The sequence below is a fragment of the Parasteatoda tepidariorum genome, chromosome 2 (assembly GCF_043381705.1).
Source record: "Parasteatoda tepidariorum isolate YZ-2023 chromosome 2, CAS_Ptep_4.0, whole genome shotgun sequence".
NCBI lineage: Eukaryota > Metazoa > Arthropoda > Arachnida > Araneae > Theridiidae > Parasteatoda > Parasteatoda tepidariorum.
In genome coordinates, this window is record NC_092205.1 from 14,187,534 (window position 1) to 14,201,501 (window position 13,968).

Consider the following 13,968-nt stretch of genomic DNA (forward strand, 5'->3'; position numbering starts at 1 on the left):
GGAACTACTTTTTTTATTCTATCATTATTTACATAAAAATTTATCCCTTCTCTATTTTTAATATATTGCCCATAAAGAAAAAAGCTCATTGTGGACCTTGGCTTGCTGAATAATGTTATTCCAGACCTTCTTATTCATAACCTTTGATTTTTAGTACATAATTTTCTATTTTTTTTCTTTCTATATTACTTGAGTTTATAGGTTTCCAAATTAAAAAAATTTTTCATCTCCACATTTTCATTCCTTCTTTCTACATAGCCATTTTCCCTTCTAAATGAAAATGTCTTTTAGGTGACCTTTTTATTGAGGTTAGCAGAATAATCATAGTTGTATCATGATTAAATTGCATTATTTTGTTTCAATTATGTTTTGATGCTTATTCTGTTTGACTGTTTTGATGGGAAATGAAAAAAAGATTACACATTTTTAAGTGTGTTGTGTGTGTGTTTGTTGAATTTTTTTATTCATAACTTGTGACTTTCATTTCATAAAATATATTTTATATTATTTTATTGTCATTGCCCGAATTTTTATTACCAAACACGCCAACCGAATTTTCAGTTTACTGCTACGAATGTTCAACTCTGTATCCTTGTAATTTTGAACCCAATTCAGAAGACAAAGAAACTCCTGGATCAAGTATCGGGAGAAATTTGCCTTTGTGGAGGACTTTTTTATGGAACTAACCCTCATTTGTGTTACATCGAGAGGAAAACATCCCACGGTGAGCCTGACAGCATGAGGGCTGTAACTCTTGATCCAACTACCACTGAGGATATTTTAAGTCAGCACTGCGGTTGGTGTGAGGAGGCGGAATTCCAATCACCCAGCCATCGCTGGGATTCGAACCCAGCTTACCTCATTAGGAGGCGAGAACTCTATCCCCTGAACCACAACAGCTCCATAAAATATATTGTCAATTATTTTAATTAAACTCTTTCAGTGTTTTCACTACAGTGCAAGAATCTCGCCTATTTTTTTCTTTTCTTGCAATAAAAAACGATTAATGCGAGAAGTTTGCGCACTCTATTAATCAATTTCAAAATGCACGAATTTTGGAAAAGCTTTTGTCTTTTGCCATTTTGAATAAAATCCGTTACACTTTTCTTCCTTGATCTTTCATTATTTTGAACATCGGTCCTTGTAATCTAATTTCCCTATTTATCAGTATTGTTCAGAGCCGGTGCGAACAGCAGAGCACCCCCCCCCCGAACCACGGAACTCCTTTCAAAACACATTTCTCTGCAACCATGTGTTCACTGTAGGGTAAGGTTTCTTCATGTAAGACGTTTAAATTTTTTGTGCATGAATGTAAGATGGACAAATACCTTAAGACGACATCTTCTACTCCATAACGGACAAATGAAACAAATGTCGGTAGAAACGGTCAAAACGAAACAAATACGGATATTTTTCAGCCAAATAAATATAATAGCCGATGAAAAAGTAGATATAGAATATTTTCCATCTGATGATGCAGCAAAAATATTAAATTAGAAGATGTGAAAAATGTATTATAATTAAAGAAATAATTTTTTTCCAAGTCTATTCATGTTTTTTTAATTTTTAGAAATCTCACTTAACTTTTTGAAATCTCATCCTGTTCAAAAACAGGAAAGGGTGAGAAATTCTCTCCCATTTTTTTTTCTGTAATGAATACACTGTCTTTGATTGAAAGATAAAAAATGTTCTGAAGATACTGGAATAAGGAATATAAGCCTAACAAATAGCAGATCATGCCTTAAGGAAAAAAAAATCTTCTTTAAAAGATAAATTTTTCAAAACAATGATCCATTCTAGATGACCTTTTGTTAGAAGGGAATATTTATTAAAAAAAATTATTATAAATTTGTATTAAGAAAACTAAAAACAAACAAAAAAAGTGGATTTCAGGGGAGGACCCTTATAGAAGGTTATCTTTGTAATAGTGTTTATTTCATTCCGTTTGCAGATTGCAAGTGTATTGTGAAATTCAATTACTCATATATTCATTTGTCATTTGATTTCTTTGTGATAAAACTATTCTGAGCTTTATTATGCAATTTATAAATTCATTCAGGTCTTCTTGTACTGAAAATGTTTAAGTGGCACGGAACATTTTAGAAAAGCATTACTCATTTAATTTTTCTTTCTATTTAATTTTTCTTTTAATTTTTTTTTTAATTTTTCTTTCTATAATTTTTAATTTTAATTTCATTTTAATACTTTTATTTTCACATTAAGATTTTATTCCAAATGTGTATAATTAAGGAATTAAAGCTTGTATATCATTATTTTTTTAAATTCATTTTATTAATATTTATTTTATTTGAAAATAAATCATATGGCATTAAATTTCAGGGGGAAACAAATGTGTCTTCAAATCAACCTTCTCAAGAAAATACCTCTAATGGTATGCAAATGCAATTTTATTACTTGAAATAAAAAATATTCTGAACTGAAATTTTAAAATGCGTATTAAGGAGAAAAAATCAAAAGGTATCAAGGTGCTTTTACGAAAATTTAGAAAGAGTTCTAGTTCTTCCACATTTTTATTGCCTCATGCCTCTATTAGATTTTTTTTTTAAAAAAAATTTAAATAAATTTAATATATATATTGTTTAAACTTACATTAACTAATGAGAATTGCAATTAAAGCTTTATATAAATTGGAATTTATCACTATGTTTTTATAAACTTATTAAATGCTGTATATTTAGTTAATACTTCAAGGAACCACTCATAATTATTTTGTGTTCGTATAATTTAGAATTTTGTGGTTCCAGAAAAATGGATCACTATTAATTTTAAGCTCTGCTCATAATTAAAAACAAAATATCTGTATAAAATTTTATAAATAAGTAATAAAATATAATATATGAAATTTTCAAATGTTAGAATGTCTGCAAATTTAGTTAATGAAAACGTATTATATTGTTTGCATTTGGATTATATCAGTTTCTTAACAGGGGAAGAATTAGTGTTCTTCTTTGTGTAAACTAAATTTATTTTATTAAATTTTTCGTAAAAACTAAATTTTATATTCTTATAATATCCATTTTTCATCAAATTAATAGAGAAGGTAATCTAAATTATAGTAATAATTTTAGGGTGTTGTTATTACTACTTTCTAATAGATTTATATGAAATTTAATTAAAAGTCAGAATTACTGATGACAATATATTATTTTTATTTTTTTCATCTAATTTCATAGAAAAATCATCTGAAGCAGCTAGTGCTAGCAAACCTGAATCTACAAACTCACCAAACCAAGAAGCCTCTTCAGCTATGAATGCTTTTACATCAGCTGGTTTACAGTCAATTATGCAGCAATTATCGCAAAATCCACACCTTGTTCAAGAAATGTTTAATGCTCCTTACATGAATTCCATGATGGAAGCATTAGCAGCGAATCCAGAGCAAGCTAGCCAAGTTAGTAAATTATATATATATTTTTTTATAATCAAATACGACTATCATGTCAGAGAATAGATAGATTTTATTATATTTTCCAAACATTATATTAAACATTCTGTATTAAAATTATATAAATTATGCAATCAAAACAACTATTCAGGGTTTTTAATTTACCTGATAAAAAATATTTTCTCCTGATTTTTAGCTTTTGGTTCTGATATTTTTGATTTTTGTGTGTGTTCAGAATATATCATTTTTTTTAAGAGTACAAATGCAGATTTTTAAAAATTAGACTTGAAGAATCAAAAAGTTAGGATTTTTGTCCCAACATCTTTTTATTTTAATTAATAATAGTTGAAATAACATCGGCAGTTCTAATTTTCACCAGAACTTATTTACCTACATCGTTCAGACAAATAGCCTTACCTGCAAGAATTTTCCATTTGGGGAATTGTTTTAAACCTTTCTGGAAATTCAGTCATTCTGTGAAAAAGAAACTCATTTAATAATTTCATATTACTTTTTTATGATAATGACTACAAGGGTCATATACTTATTATGCAGATTCATTTGCATAATGCAGTATTATGCAAATGCAGTAAAAAATTATATAGAGTAGGCTTTTGAAGTTTTACAATTATTGGTTCATCTCTTTCATCTAATTTCAAAATTAATTCCAATCAACATTTAATATATTATTAAAGAAATCTTGAACTTTATTACTAATTTTAATTATTTATTGCGCTAATTTTGCTGCTTTAATATTAAATTTAAATTAATTCGAAATTTTTTATTTGCTTTTCTCATAGGGACTTGAAAACTATGTATGAATACATGGACCTATATAAATTTAGAGTTAACTAAAATAAGTTATTTGTTCAAAATTATTATAATGTATCATTTATGTTAATGTCCCTTATGATGTATTTTTTCTGTCTGCTTTTGAATGTATGCAAAGAAATGCTTAAATAGAATATTTAAATTCTATCAATTTTATTTTTGAACGAAATACCATATCTTCATACAATTGATTCACAATATATTTTTTAATTTTTGATCTGTTTGCTTTTTAAGGACTTGAAATCTAATTGGGAAACATTAATTTTAAAAATGTTAGAATTGCTTTGCAAATATTTCTTCTCTTATTTTATTTATTTGTGACTAAATTCATTGCTTTAGCTCTGAGGTTTAGAGGTCATGTAATGAGAAAAAACTGCTATATATTAACCCTCTGGCAGCATTGCAAAGCAGCCTATTTAAAAGAATATTCTTTTATCTGATTGCAAAAGAATGCAGGTCAAATTTTTAAAGTTTATTTTCACTTTTTTAGTGAAAAATATTGCTTAAAAACAATGCAGTTAACCATAGATATCTCACATGCTTTATGAATACTTAAATTAGCTAAACTTACACTTATAATAATACTTAATTTAGTAATAACTCCTAAATTAGCTTAAATTTCTTATATTAGCTAATTTAATGCTGTTAACTTAGCTAATAATATAAGGAAAAATTTTTATAATCTTCTCGTGCCCTGTTTTTTTATAATCTACCTATCTTAATATTAAAGAAGGTAAACTGTGTTAAGAAATAAAATTTTAGAGAACTTTATATTAAAATTTTAAACGAATCTATAGTTCTATCTTTTTTTTGTTCACTTTATGCTGGTTATTCACTGCGTAATATTAGATGTTTAAAATTTTATTAGATGTTTTGAAATAATCAAGTATGACTAAATTTAATATCCATTAGTGTCTGTTTCTGAAAGTTTTCTTGGTATTTCTTACAATTTTTGTTAAAAAGATTGCTTTATTTTAACATAAAGTATCAATAATTATTTATTTATTGTACAAAATTCAGTTTTTTTATAACAAGAATGAAGGTTTAGTACAATTGAGAGGAATTTTATTTATTGGGTGGCTAGTAATAAAATTATAAATGTATTTTTAAGACTACGTTTTTTTTTTTTTTTAATAAGGATGTTCTTTAATTTTTATCTTAGGTTTTGGTAAATAACCCAATATTTGGAAATAACCCAACGGTTCAGCAACAGATGAAAAATTCATTACCAGTATTAATCAAGCAAGTTAGTATATTTTATTTTAACCATTCTTAAAATTTACTTCTCAATTTTTGTAGGTTATTTAAAATGCACTCGTGCAAAAAATGTTCTTTAATATTTAAATTAGTTATTTTTAAAGTAATTTTATTTATGTTTTAAGTAACTCTCTCACTAAAGTCACTTCTTCATTTAATATTAATGATTTGTGACAAAATTTTTAGAACTACGACTCTTTCTTGAAAAACATAATATGACATTTATTTTTATAAATATGATTAGATGCAGAATCCAGACATGCAGAAGTTTTTGACAAATCCTCAAGCTTTGAATGCTATGATGAATATCCATCAGGGAATAGATCAGCTGCAACAAATTGCCCCAAATGCTTTTAACATGTAATTAAACTATTCTTTTGATTGTCTTGCTTGCATAAATATAAAATGTGCATCATTATATGTAGCTATTACTTTAGTATTTGTTTATTTTTTTATTTATTTATTATACTATTTATTAATTTTATTATTTGTTCATTTATGTATTTATTTTGTTCACTTAATTTCTTTTAACTATGCAATCTTTACTGTTCAGTTTTCAAGTAACAATGTATGAAAAACATTTGATTGACCTAGTGAGTGACATTAAGTTAAAAACCTGTAATGTGACTATTTGAATTAATTGTAAAAGAATATTTTTTTAAAGATGTATTTAAAAAATTTGAAAGCTGCCAGGCATGATCTTGATGAAGGAAATTTGTCTATTTATGAAATATGATTTCTGAATTTTTTACCACAAGTGAAAGGTTTAAAAAACTTTGTATATTTACAATATAACTTCTCATTCTCTGTAAAGTTCTTATCCTCAAGCTGACAAAGTATCACAAGTGAAAGGTTTTAAAACTTTTTATTTGGGAATTGATTTGTCCATTCATTGAAAAGTTCTTATCCTCAGACTAATTTAAGTTTTTAATATGTATGTATATATATATATAGTAGGTTTCTTGGCATTGGAGGGGGAAAAATTGGTACTGCATTCATACTGGTGAATATCCCTCAGCATATATCAATAAATCTTAAATTGTCCAGAAGTTTTTTTTATATATATAATTACTTGGATCAACCCTAATTATATTATGAGACGATTATATTTACGTGGGCGAATGTGTCTGCTTCTACTCTATTGCATGAAACTGCAATTAATATTTCCTTTGAGTTTATTTAGAACTTGTATGTTTTATTTGTAAATAGTTATGTTTTTATGTACCCAATTTTCCTTAGTTTTTTCTAGCCAATATCACATTTCCAATTTGTTAAGATTGTTTTAAAAATACTACCTATTTATACCATTTATTTTAAAATGCCTTTTACTGAGCATATTTTAAAGTCACGTTAAGACTGGGCGACGTTAAAATTTTCACATGACTATGTATCATCAGTCTAACATTGCAATATTTCGATACATCGCAATGTTTTGCTACTTTGGTATTATGTAATTTTGAATTCTTGCATTTTTTGATCATTGATTAGGGCAGTTTTATTCTGGGTCGAAATTTAATCCTCAGTTACCTAACAGAAAAAGTGTAAAAATATGTTATAAATTTGTCTAGCTATCAACAATAAATTATGTATTTTTTTAAATCATAAATCATTAGCATGATACATCTATAGCATAACAACATGTTGAAAAAATTACAAAAAAAGCATAACTACTAGAGGAGGGTGTGCAGCTCAATATATCCTTCCTCAGACTTGGTCTTTATAATTACAAATATAAAAATCAAAATTAAGACTCAAATTGAGTCAGCATTTATAAAATTCTTGATAAACAGAAAATATATATATTTAAAACAATGCATGCAGAAAATTTGCTGATAAGTAATAGTTTCCAATTTTTTGTAACACATTTTTAAGAAAATTATAAGTAGAGTTAGGAAAACAATATGGTTTTCTGCTACCTACTACAAATTAAAATAAATCATACTCGTTAGTCAAAAAATCATATTCAACTCCATTCATGTTTGGTTAAATCTCTTGTATTACGTCTTTTTTACAAAAATATCTGGAATTTTTTTAATCCTAATCTATTTAAATCATTGGCCACTTTAAGATTGTTCTTATAATTAAAATAATTATTGTTAATTTTTTTTGTAAGCAAATTATCTTTTCTGTTTTGTTTAAAGGTTTCCTGGGCAACCACCTTACCCATCCTGGTTCACTCAAAGTGCGATGAATGTTCCATCCCCAAATGTTGATAACAATGAGGGTAAGGAAAACAATGCTCCTGATGCATTTAGTTACTTTATGAGAAATATGGTGAATGCTGTGTCTCAAGGAGTCAACGTAAGTTAATCTATAGATTGTTTTAATGAAAAACTTTATTTTTCCCTAGTTATCAAATAAAAAATAAATAAATTCTATCATTACAGAATTATATTTCAGGGTGCGTAGCAGTTTTAAAAAGTGCTTATTTTTGATTCACGCTTTTTAAAAGCCCTTAAAGGTGTTTTTTTTATTCGGTGTTTGTAAAAAGTGCTAATTTTCTATTTTTTAAAAAGAGATTTTTTCTTTGCGATTGTTGTTCAAAATTACAAAAAATTCATTATTTTCCCAATTTTCTCTGCAATATTTATCAGAAACTAGTTATATCAACATGATTATGTCAAGTTTTTGAAAATGTTATTGAATTTTATGTTTATAAATTAAATACTTTAAGCGATAGAAAAAATCATTTTTATTACTGCACAGATCCTAATTATGATTATTTTTTGGAAGGTGATTAAAAATATTTTTTGAGTGCTTGAAAAGTACTTAAAAGGTGTTTTTTTTTATTGAAAAACTGGCTACGCACCCTGTATTTGTTAGCCTTGTTTATTGATATTTTAACCCTAACCTAAAGTATAAATATTTTACTTTAGGTTGACAGCCCCCCTGAAGAAAGGTACCAAAGTCAACTTGAACAAATGCAAGTTATGGGTTTTGAAAACAAACAGGAGAATCTTCAAGGTAAACTATGTCAAAACTTTTATTTAAAGTAGTGTTGTGTCATTATTGGTACTTAAAAAGTTGTTCATTTATGTTAGCATAATAATATAACTTAATAGTGACAATGGAGTTATTTTGCATTGTTCATTTCATGAATGCTTTCATTGAAATTATTTCCTTTTTTTTAACATTGCAGTTGCTGTAGATTCTGGGTTTCCAACTTACATGAGGTCGGGAGCCGCAATTAAAAACACCAGTCAAATGGCGGGCCACAACTTTATCAAAATTTTATATAGGACTCTTTTATGTTTGAAGGAACATTAAATATTGCTGTTAGATTTTTATAAAAGTTTTTCTAATATTAAAAAAAAAGACAAAATAACAAGCATTACAAATAATGCTTGTTACATATCATTTTGAATCTTCTCTTAATCTGAAACTTAGTGACAAGATTTTTTTTACTTTCAAATTTAATTCTGTTATAAATTAACATTTTTTCAACTTATTAGGAATTATAGAAACAACTAAAAAATTCTCGAGCATCTGAAATTAATTTTTTTTTCTTTTCCGCTCATGCGATATTCAATTCAAGAAATTTAGATAAAACATGATATTCATTCCTTCTTTTATGCACTTTAAAATTTTCAAATTTAAATAATTTCGTCCAAAATGAGTGGTTTCAAAATGCTAAATTATATTCACAAAATTGAGAAAAAGAGAGAGCAACGTACACAATTATTTTTGTATTTGAATAAATATTTTCTTGGATGCAAAACCTGAGAAATAAATTTTTTTTGCACCATTGCGTTGGTATGTTAAATTTCACAGATGACAAAAAAAATTAGTTTTTTTTTAACGAGAAAAGTATTTTAAGCCCTTATAGATTTTTTACGAAAATTGTCCGNACAAATGCAAGTTATGGGTTTTGAAAACAAACAGGAGAATCTTCAAGGTAAACTATGTCAAAACTTTTATTTAAAGTAGTGTTGTGTCATTATTGGTACTTAAAAAGTTGTTCATTTATGTTAGCATAATAATATAACTTAATAGTGACAATGGAGTTATTTTGCATTGTTCATTTCATGAATGCTTTCATTGAAATTATTTCCTTTTTTTTAACATTGCAGTTGCTGTAGATTCTGGGTTTCCAACTTACATGAGGTCGGGAGCCGCAATTAAAAACACCAGTCAAATGGCGGGCCACAACTTTATCAAAATTTTATATAGGACTCTTTTATGTTTGAAGGAACATTAAATATTGCTGTTAGATTTTTATAAAAGTTTTTCTAATATTAAAAAAAAAGACAAAATAACAAGCATTACAAATAATGCTTGTTACATATCATTTTGAATCTTCTCTTAATCTGAAACTTAGTGACAAGATTTTTTTTTACTTTCAAATTTAATTCTGTGATAAATTAACATTTTTTCGACTTATTAGGAATTATAGCAACAACTAAAAAATTCGCGAGCATCTGAAATTAATTTTTTTTTCTTTTCCGCTCATGCGATATTCAATTCAAGGAATTTAGATAAAACATGATATTCATTCCCTCTTTTATGAACTTTAAAATTTTCAAATGTAAATAATTTTGTCCAAAATGAGTGGTTTCAAAAAGCTAAATTGGAGAATCTTTGATACGCACATGCTAAATTATATTCACAAAATTAAAAAGAAAAAAAGAGAGCAACGTACACAATTATTTTTGTATTTGAATAAATATTTTCTTGGATGCAAAACCTGAGAAATAAATTTTTTTTTTGCACCGTTGCGTTGGTATGTTAAATTTCACAGATGACGAAAAAATTAGCTTTTTTTTTAACGAGAAAAGTATTTTAAGCCCTTATAGATTTTTTACAAAGATTGTCCGCTATGAAAACTAATATATTTTAGTTCGCGGGCCACAAGAAAAAGCTTTGAGGACCGGATGCGGGCCGCCAGTTGGAAACCCCTGCTGTAGATTAATAATTAAATCAAAAATTCATACTTGCGGGCTCTGAAACAGTTTTCTTATTTGTGCAGTTTATTGACATTAGTTTTCGGTCTCTGCATTGAAATTGTCATTTCTTTCATCATTTACTTAAAAGGCTTAGAAATGTTTCTTCACTGCAAATATTTACGACACAATTCTGTATAAATTCTAAATTTTTGCAGCTGTACTAATTTCACATAAGGTGTAAATAAAAGAAAACTGTAAACAAATTTTGTATTAATGTTTACAATTTAGTAGATTAGCGGAAATTTTTTTTTTCAAAAATATATAAAAAATATAGTTATTAGAATAATCAATATATAAAATTAGAATAATTTTGTGATTTTTTTTAAGAGTAATTGATGAGTTTTTTTTATAGTTTTACTTTGTTACTTAGCTTAACAAGCATAAAAGGCACCCACTAGGGTAGCATAGAATTTCAAGTTTGAATATCAGTAGAAATTTTGAGATCTACAACTATAACATAGTAAAAATTTAAAAATTAGATTAAAATAATCAAGAAATTTTCCTTGGGGTGAAAAGAGTAATGTTAGTTTATCGTTGTATTGAGTGATGTAAAATCTGTTGAGTTATGTAAAATCAATTATGCACTAAGGTAGACAAAAAATTTTCTTAAGTGCATTATGAAATTTATTATTTAAAAACCCTTAGTTCTGTGACAATGTTCTTTGTATCAAGTTACGTGTTATTTTTATTGTAAATAAAATTTCCAAATTATTTATAATAGTTCCAAAATTAAAATTAAAAAAAAGCTTGTGCGTGCCGATAGAAAATTTAATAAACAAATATTTATATATTTTTTTCTCTATATTAATTGCTAACATCTTTAATTTTTGAATAATTCTTGGAATTTTATTTTTAAGTAAAGTTTTGAGTTTTATTTTTAAGTAGATCCTTAAACTGACATTTGTTTAAAAAATATTTTGAAGAATTATTTATTTATTTTGTTAAGCCTTCAAATATTCAATTGCACCTACAATTTCAATATTCAAAATTTCAATATTCAATTCAATTTCAATATTCAATCAAATATTCAATTGCACCTACAATTTCGGTGCCATACTTTAGCTGCTTTGTAAGATTTCATTCAAAAGTGTTTAGAAAATGTTTCTTTATAATATATTTTTATAGAAGTTATGTTGTTTTGCATTTTAAATCATTGTTTAGAGAACGAAAGTGAGAATAGTTAGAAATTTAGCGTTAGCTACACATTATCTATCCTGTCAAATACTGCATTTTACCCCCATGCAACAGATTTTGTAGAGCCAAATTTGATTATGATCAGGTGCTCAAATATGCATGTATTTAATAACTGCAATTCAATGTGTTAAAACGTCCAGTTAAAGCTTTGTAAAACAAAATTTATCGATAAGTAATGTGATAAAAAGCTTTTTAAAAAAGTATTTGTTTTATATAATTCACGTTTTTACCCTTATAATTAGCCATTAAAGCTAGCAATTTATAATTAAAATGTCATGCATCATTAGGGTTCACGCTAGTATGGTGACAATTGTCGCCAAATGCTCAACAAATGTCTCTAAAATCATACAAATGGGCTAAAAATTTGTCACCTTAAAATATGTTTGGAATTTACAAATTGGAACAAAAATAGTTTGCTTTTCTTGCATCGAATTCCATGCATTTAAATAAAAACTGTTGTACAAGTTTTATTGTTCTTTCTTTTCACTTAATTTTTACAAATACTAATCTTCAATCATTATAGGGTATTGAACCTAATTAGTTTAATGTGTTGTAAATGGTAATTAATAGTTTTTGATGTGTACCAACCATAACAGGAATTACGTTGTTGTAAAGATCGATTTTTATCTCAAGTTTGACTGCCATAGTAAGATTTTGGACCACTAAACAAATACCTAAATGATCCTTTTAGACCACTAAATTTTTATTACCGGTGTGAACCCTATGTATCTTCATTTGTAAAATTAACTATTATTTCACTGAATGCTTAATTTTATATTATTAAATTTTAGTTTTATACTTATTTGTGGAAATTTTCTTGCTTTTCAGTATTAAAAAAAAAGCATAGTTAATTTTTTATTTCTTTCAGCTTTAATCGCCACATTTGGAGATGTCAATTCTGCCGTTGAAAAAATACTCTCCCACAATGTTTAAAGCAATATATGGACTGTGATAGTTTAAGCTGATTCCTTTGATTTCATTTGTGACTTGCATATTCTTAAATATTTTAGTCTAAGTAATAATTAGGCTACATAAGGTTTACAATTTAGAGCTATGATCAAATCTAGCTGCAATCTCTCTTTTAGAATGTCATCTTCTCATTTTTATTTCTCACGCATTTGATGGTGACATGAATAGATCATTATTGCAAACTTTATTTTTATACAAGATACAAAAACTCATTTTAGTGCATATTTTTGGACTTTTTTTTTAGCACGGATAAGTCCAGTAATAAGATGTATTTATTACCTTTGTATCTTGTACTCATTACTGATTTAAAAGTGTAGGCTTAAAGTTTTAACAATAAGCTTTACTATCTGTTTTTGATTTAAATAGTTAAAATATATATTAAGTTTATGAATTTGTGGAAGTAATTCCTTAGATTTGAAAGCAATGAATTTTTTTTTTTTTTAAGTTAGTGCAATATTTCTGAGGTTTTTCTGTTAAATATTACGACATATTCTAATAAAAAATTTCAATTAATTATATCTCTTGTAAAATTTAATTAGGATTTCCATTATACATAGATAAAACTGTAAAGAAATTTGAGTAATACACTTTCAAATTTAATAATAATTTCTCATAATTATAGCACATTCATTACTTAGAAACAAATTATTCATAGCATTTAATAATGAACACTTTAAATTTTGACTGGAAAAAAATGTACATTAAATTGTTTAAACTGCATGGATTATTTTTTTTTAATGAAAGAACTATATATCTGATTCTAATAATTTTTCAATATCATTTCTATATTATGTCATTGCACATTATGGAATTGTGTTTCTATTTCTGTACCTTTATTATATGTTTATTATTATCAATAAATTCGTATTTATTACTTAATAATTTTCCTGGACTTTGTTCAATGTGGTTTCTAAGCAACAACTAAAATTTGACTTCAGATAGAAAAGTTGTCAGAAAAACTACATTATTTTTGTAGTTAACTACGACTATGACTACTTAGTTACAAATGTAGTTAACTACAACTACTTTGCTTTAGATATAGTGACTACAACCTACTTTGGAATTGTAGTAACTACTTCACTACTTTAAGGTGACGAACTTCCCTGAAGAACTTAATTTATGAATATGTTCAAAATGGTTTTAAAAAACAATGGGCTTAACTACATTAAATATGAGGTAATAATTAAGAAATTATTCATGTTTACAAGAACATTCCAAAACATATTTTTCAAATTTGTTCACTTAACTTTCAACTTTTCATGCCTTTTACAACAAGCAAATATTTCATTTCAGAAATGCAAAATGATCAAATACTTGCAATTTTTTAATTGTTTTATGCTCTTTTATTTCCTTTGAGAAATTGAGTTC

The 13,968-nt window shown here is 26.3% G+C and overlaps 1 protein-coding gene across 1 annotated transcript in view; it reads left to right on the forward strand.

Annotated features, from left to right (window-relative positions):
• The window catches only part of LOC107448826 (ubiquilin-1), a 29,076-nt gene extending 15,597 nt beyond the window's left edge, over positions 1 to 13,479 (forward strand). Inside the window, exons 7-13 of the mRNA XM_016064176.3 lie at positions 2,341 to 2,392; positions 3,195 to 3,412; positions 5,400 to 5,483; positions 5,739 to 5,854; positions 7,636 to 7,795; positions 8,371 to 8,458; positions 12,500 to 13,479. Of these exons, the coding sequence (XP_015919662.1) occupies positions 2,341 to 2,392; positions 3,195 to 3,412; positions 5,400 to 5,483; positions 5,739 to 5,854; positions 7,636 to 7,795; positions 8,371 to 8,458; positions 12,500 to 12,564 (783 nt within the window). The 3' untranslated portion in view covers positions 12,565 to 13,479. The remainder of the gene's footprint in view (positions 1 to 2,340; positions 2,393 to 3,194; positions 3,413 to 5,399; positions 5,484 to 5,738; positions 5,855 to 7,635; positions 7,796 to 8,370; positions 8,459 to 12,499) is intronic.
• Positions 13,480 to 13,968: the final 489 nt, after the last annotated feature.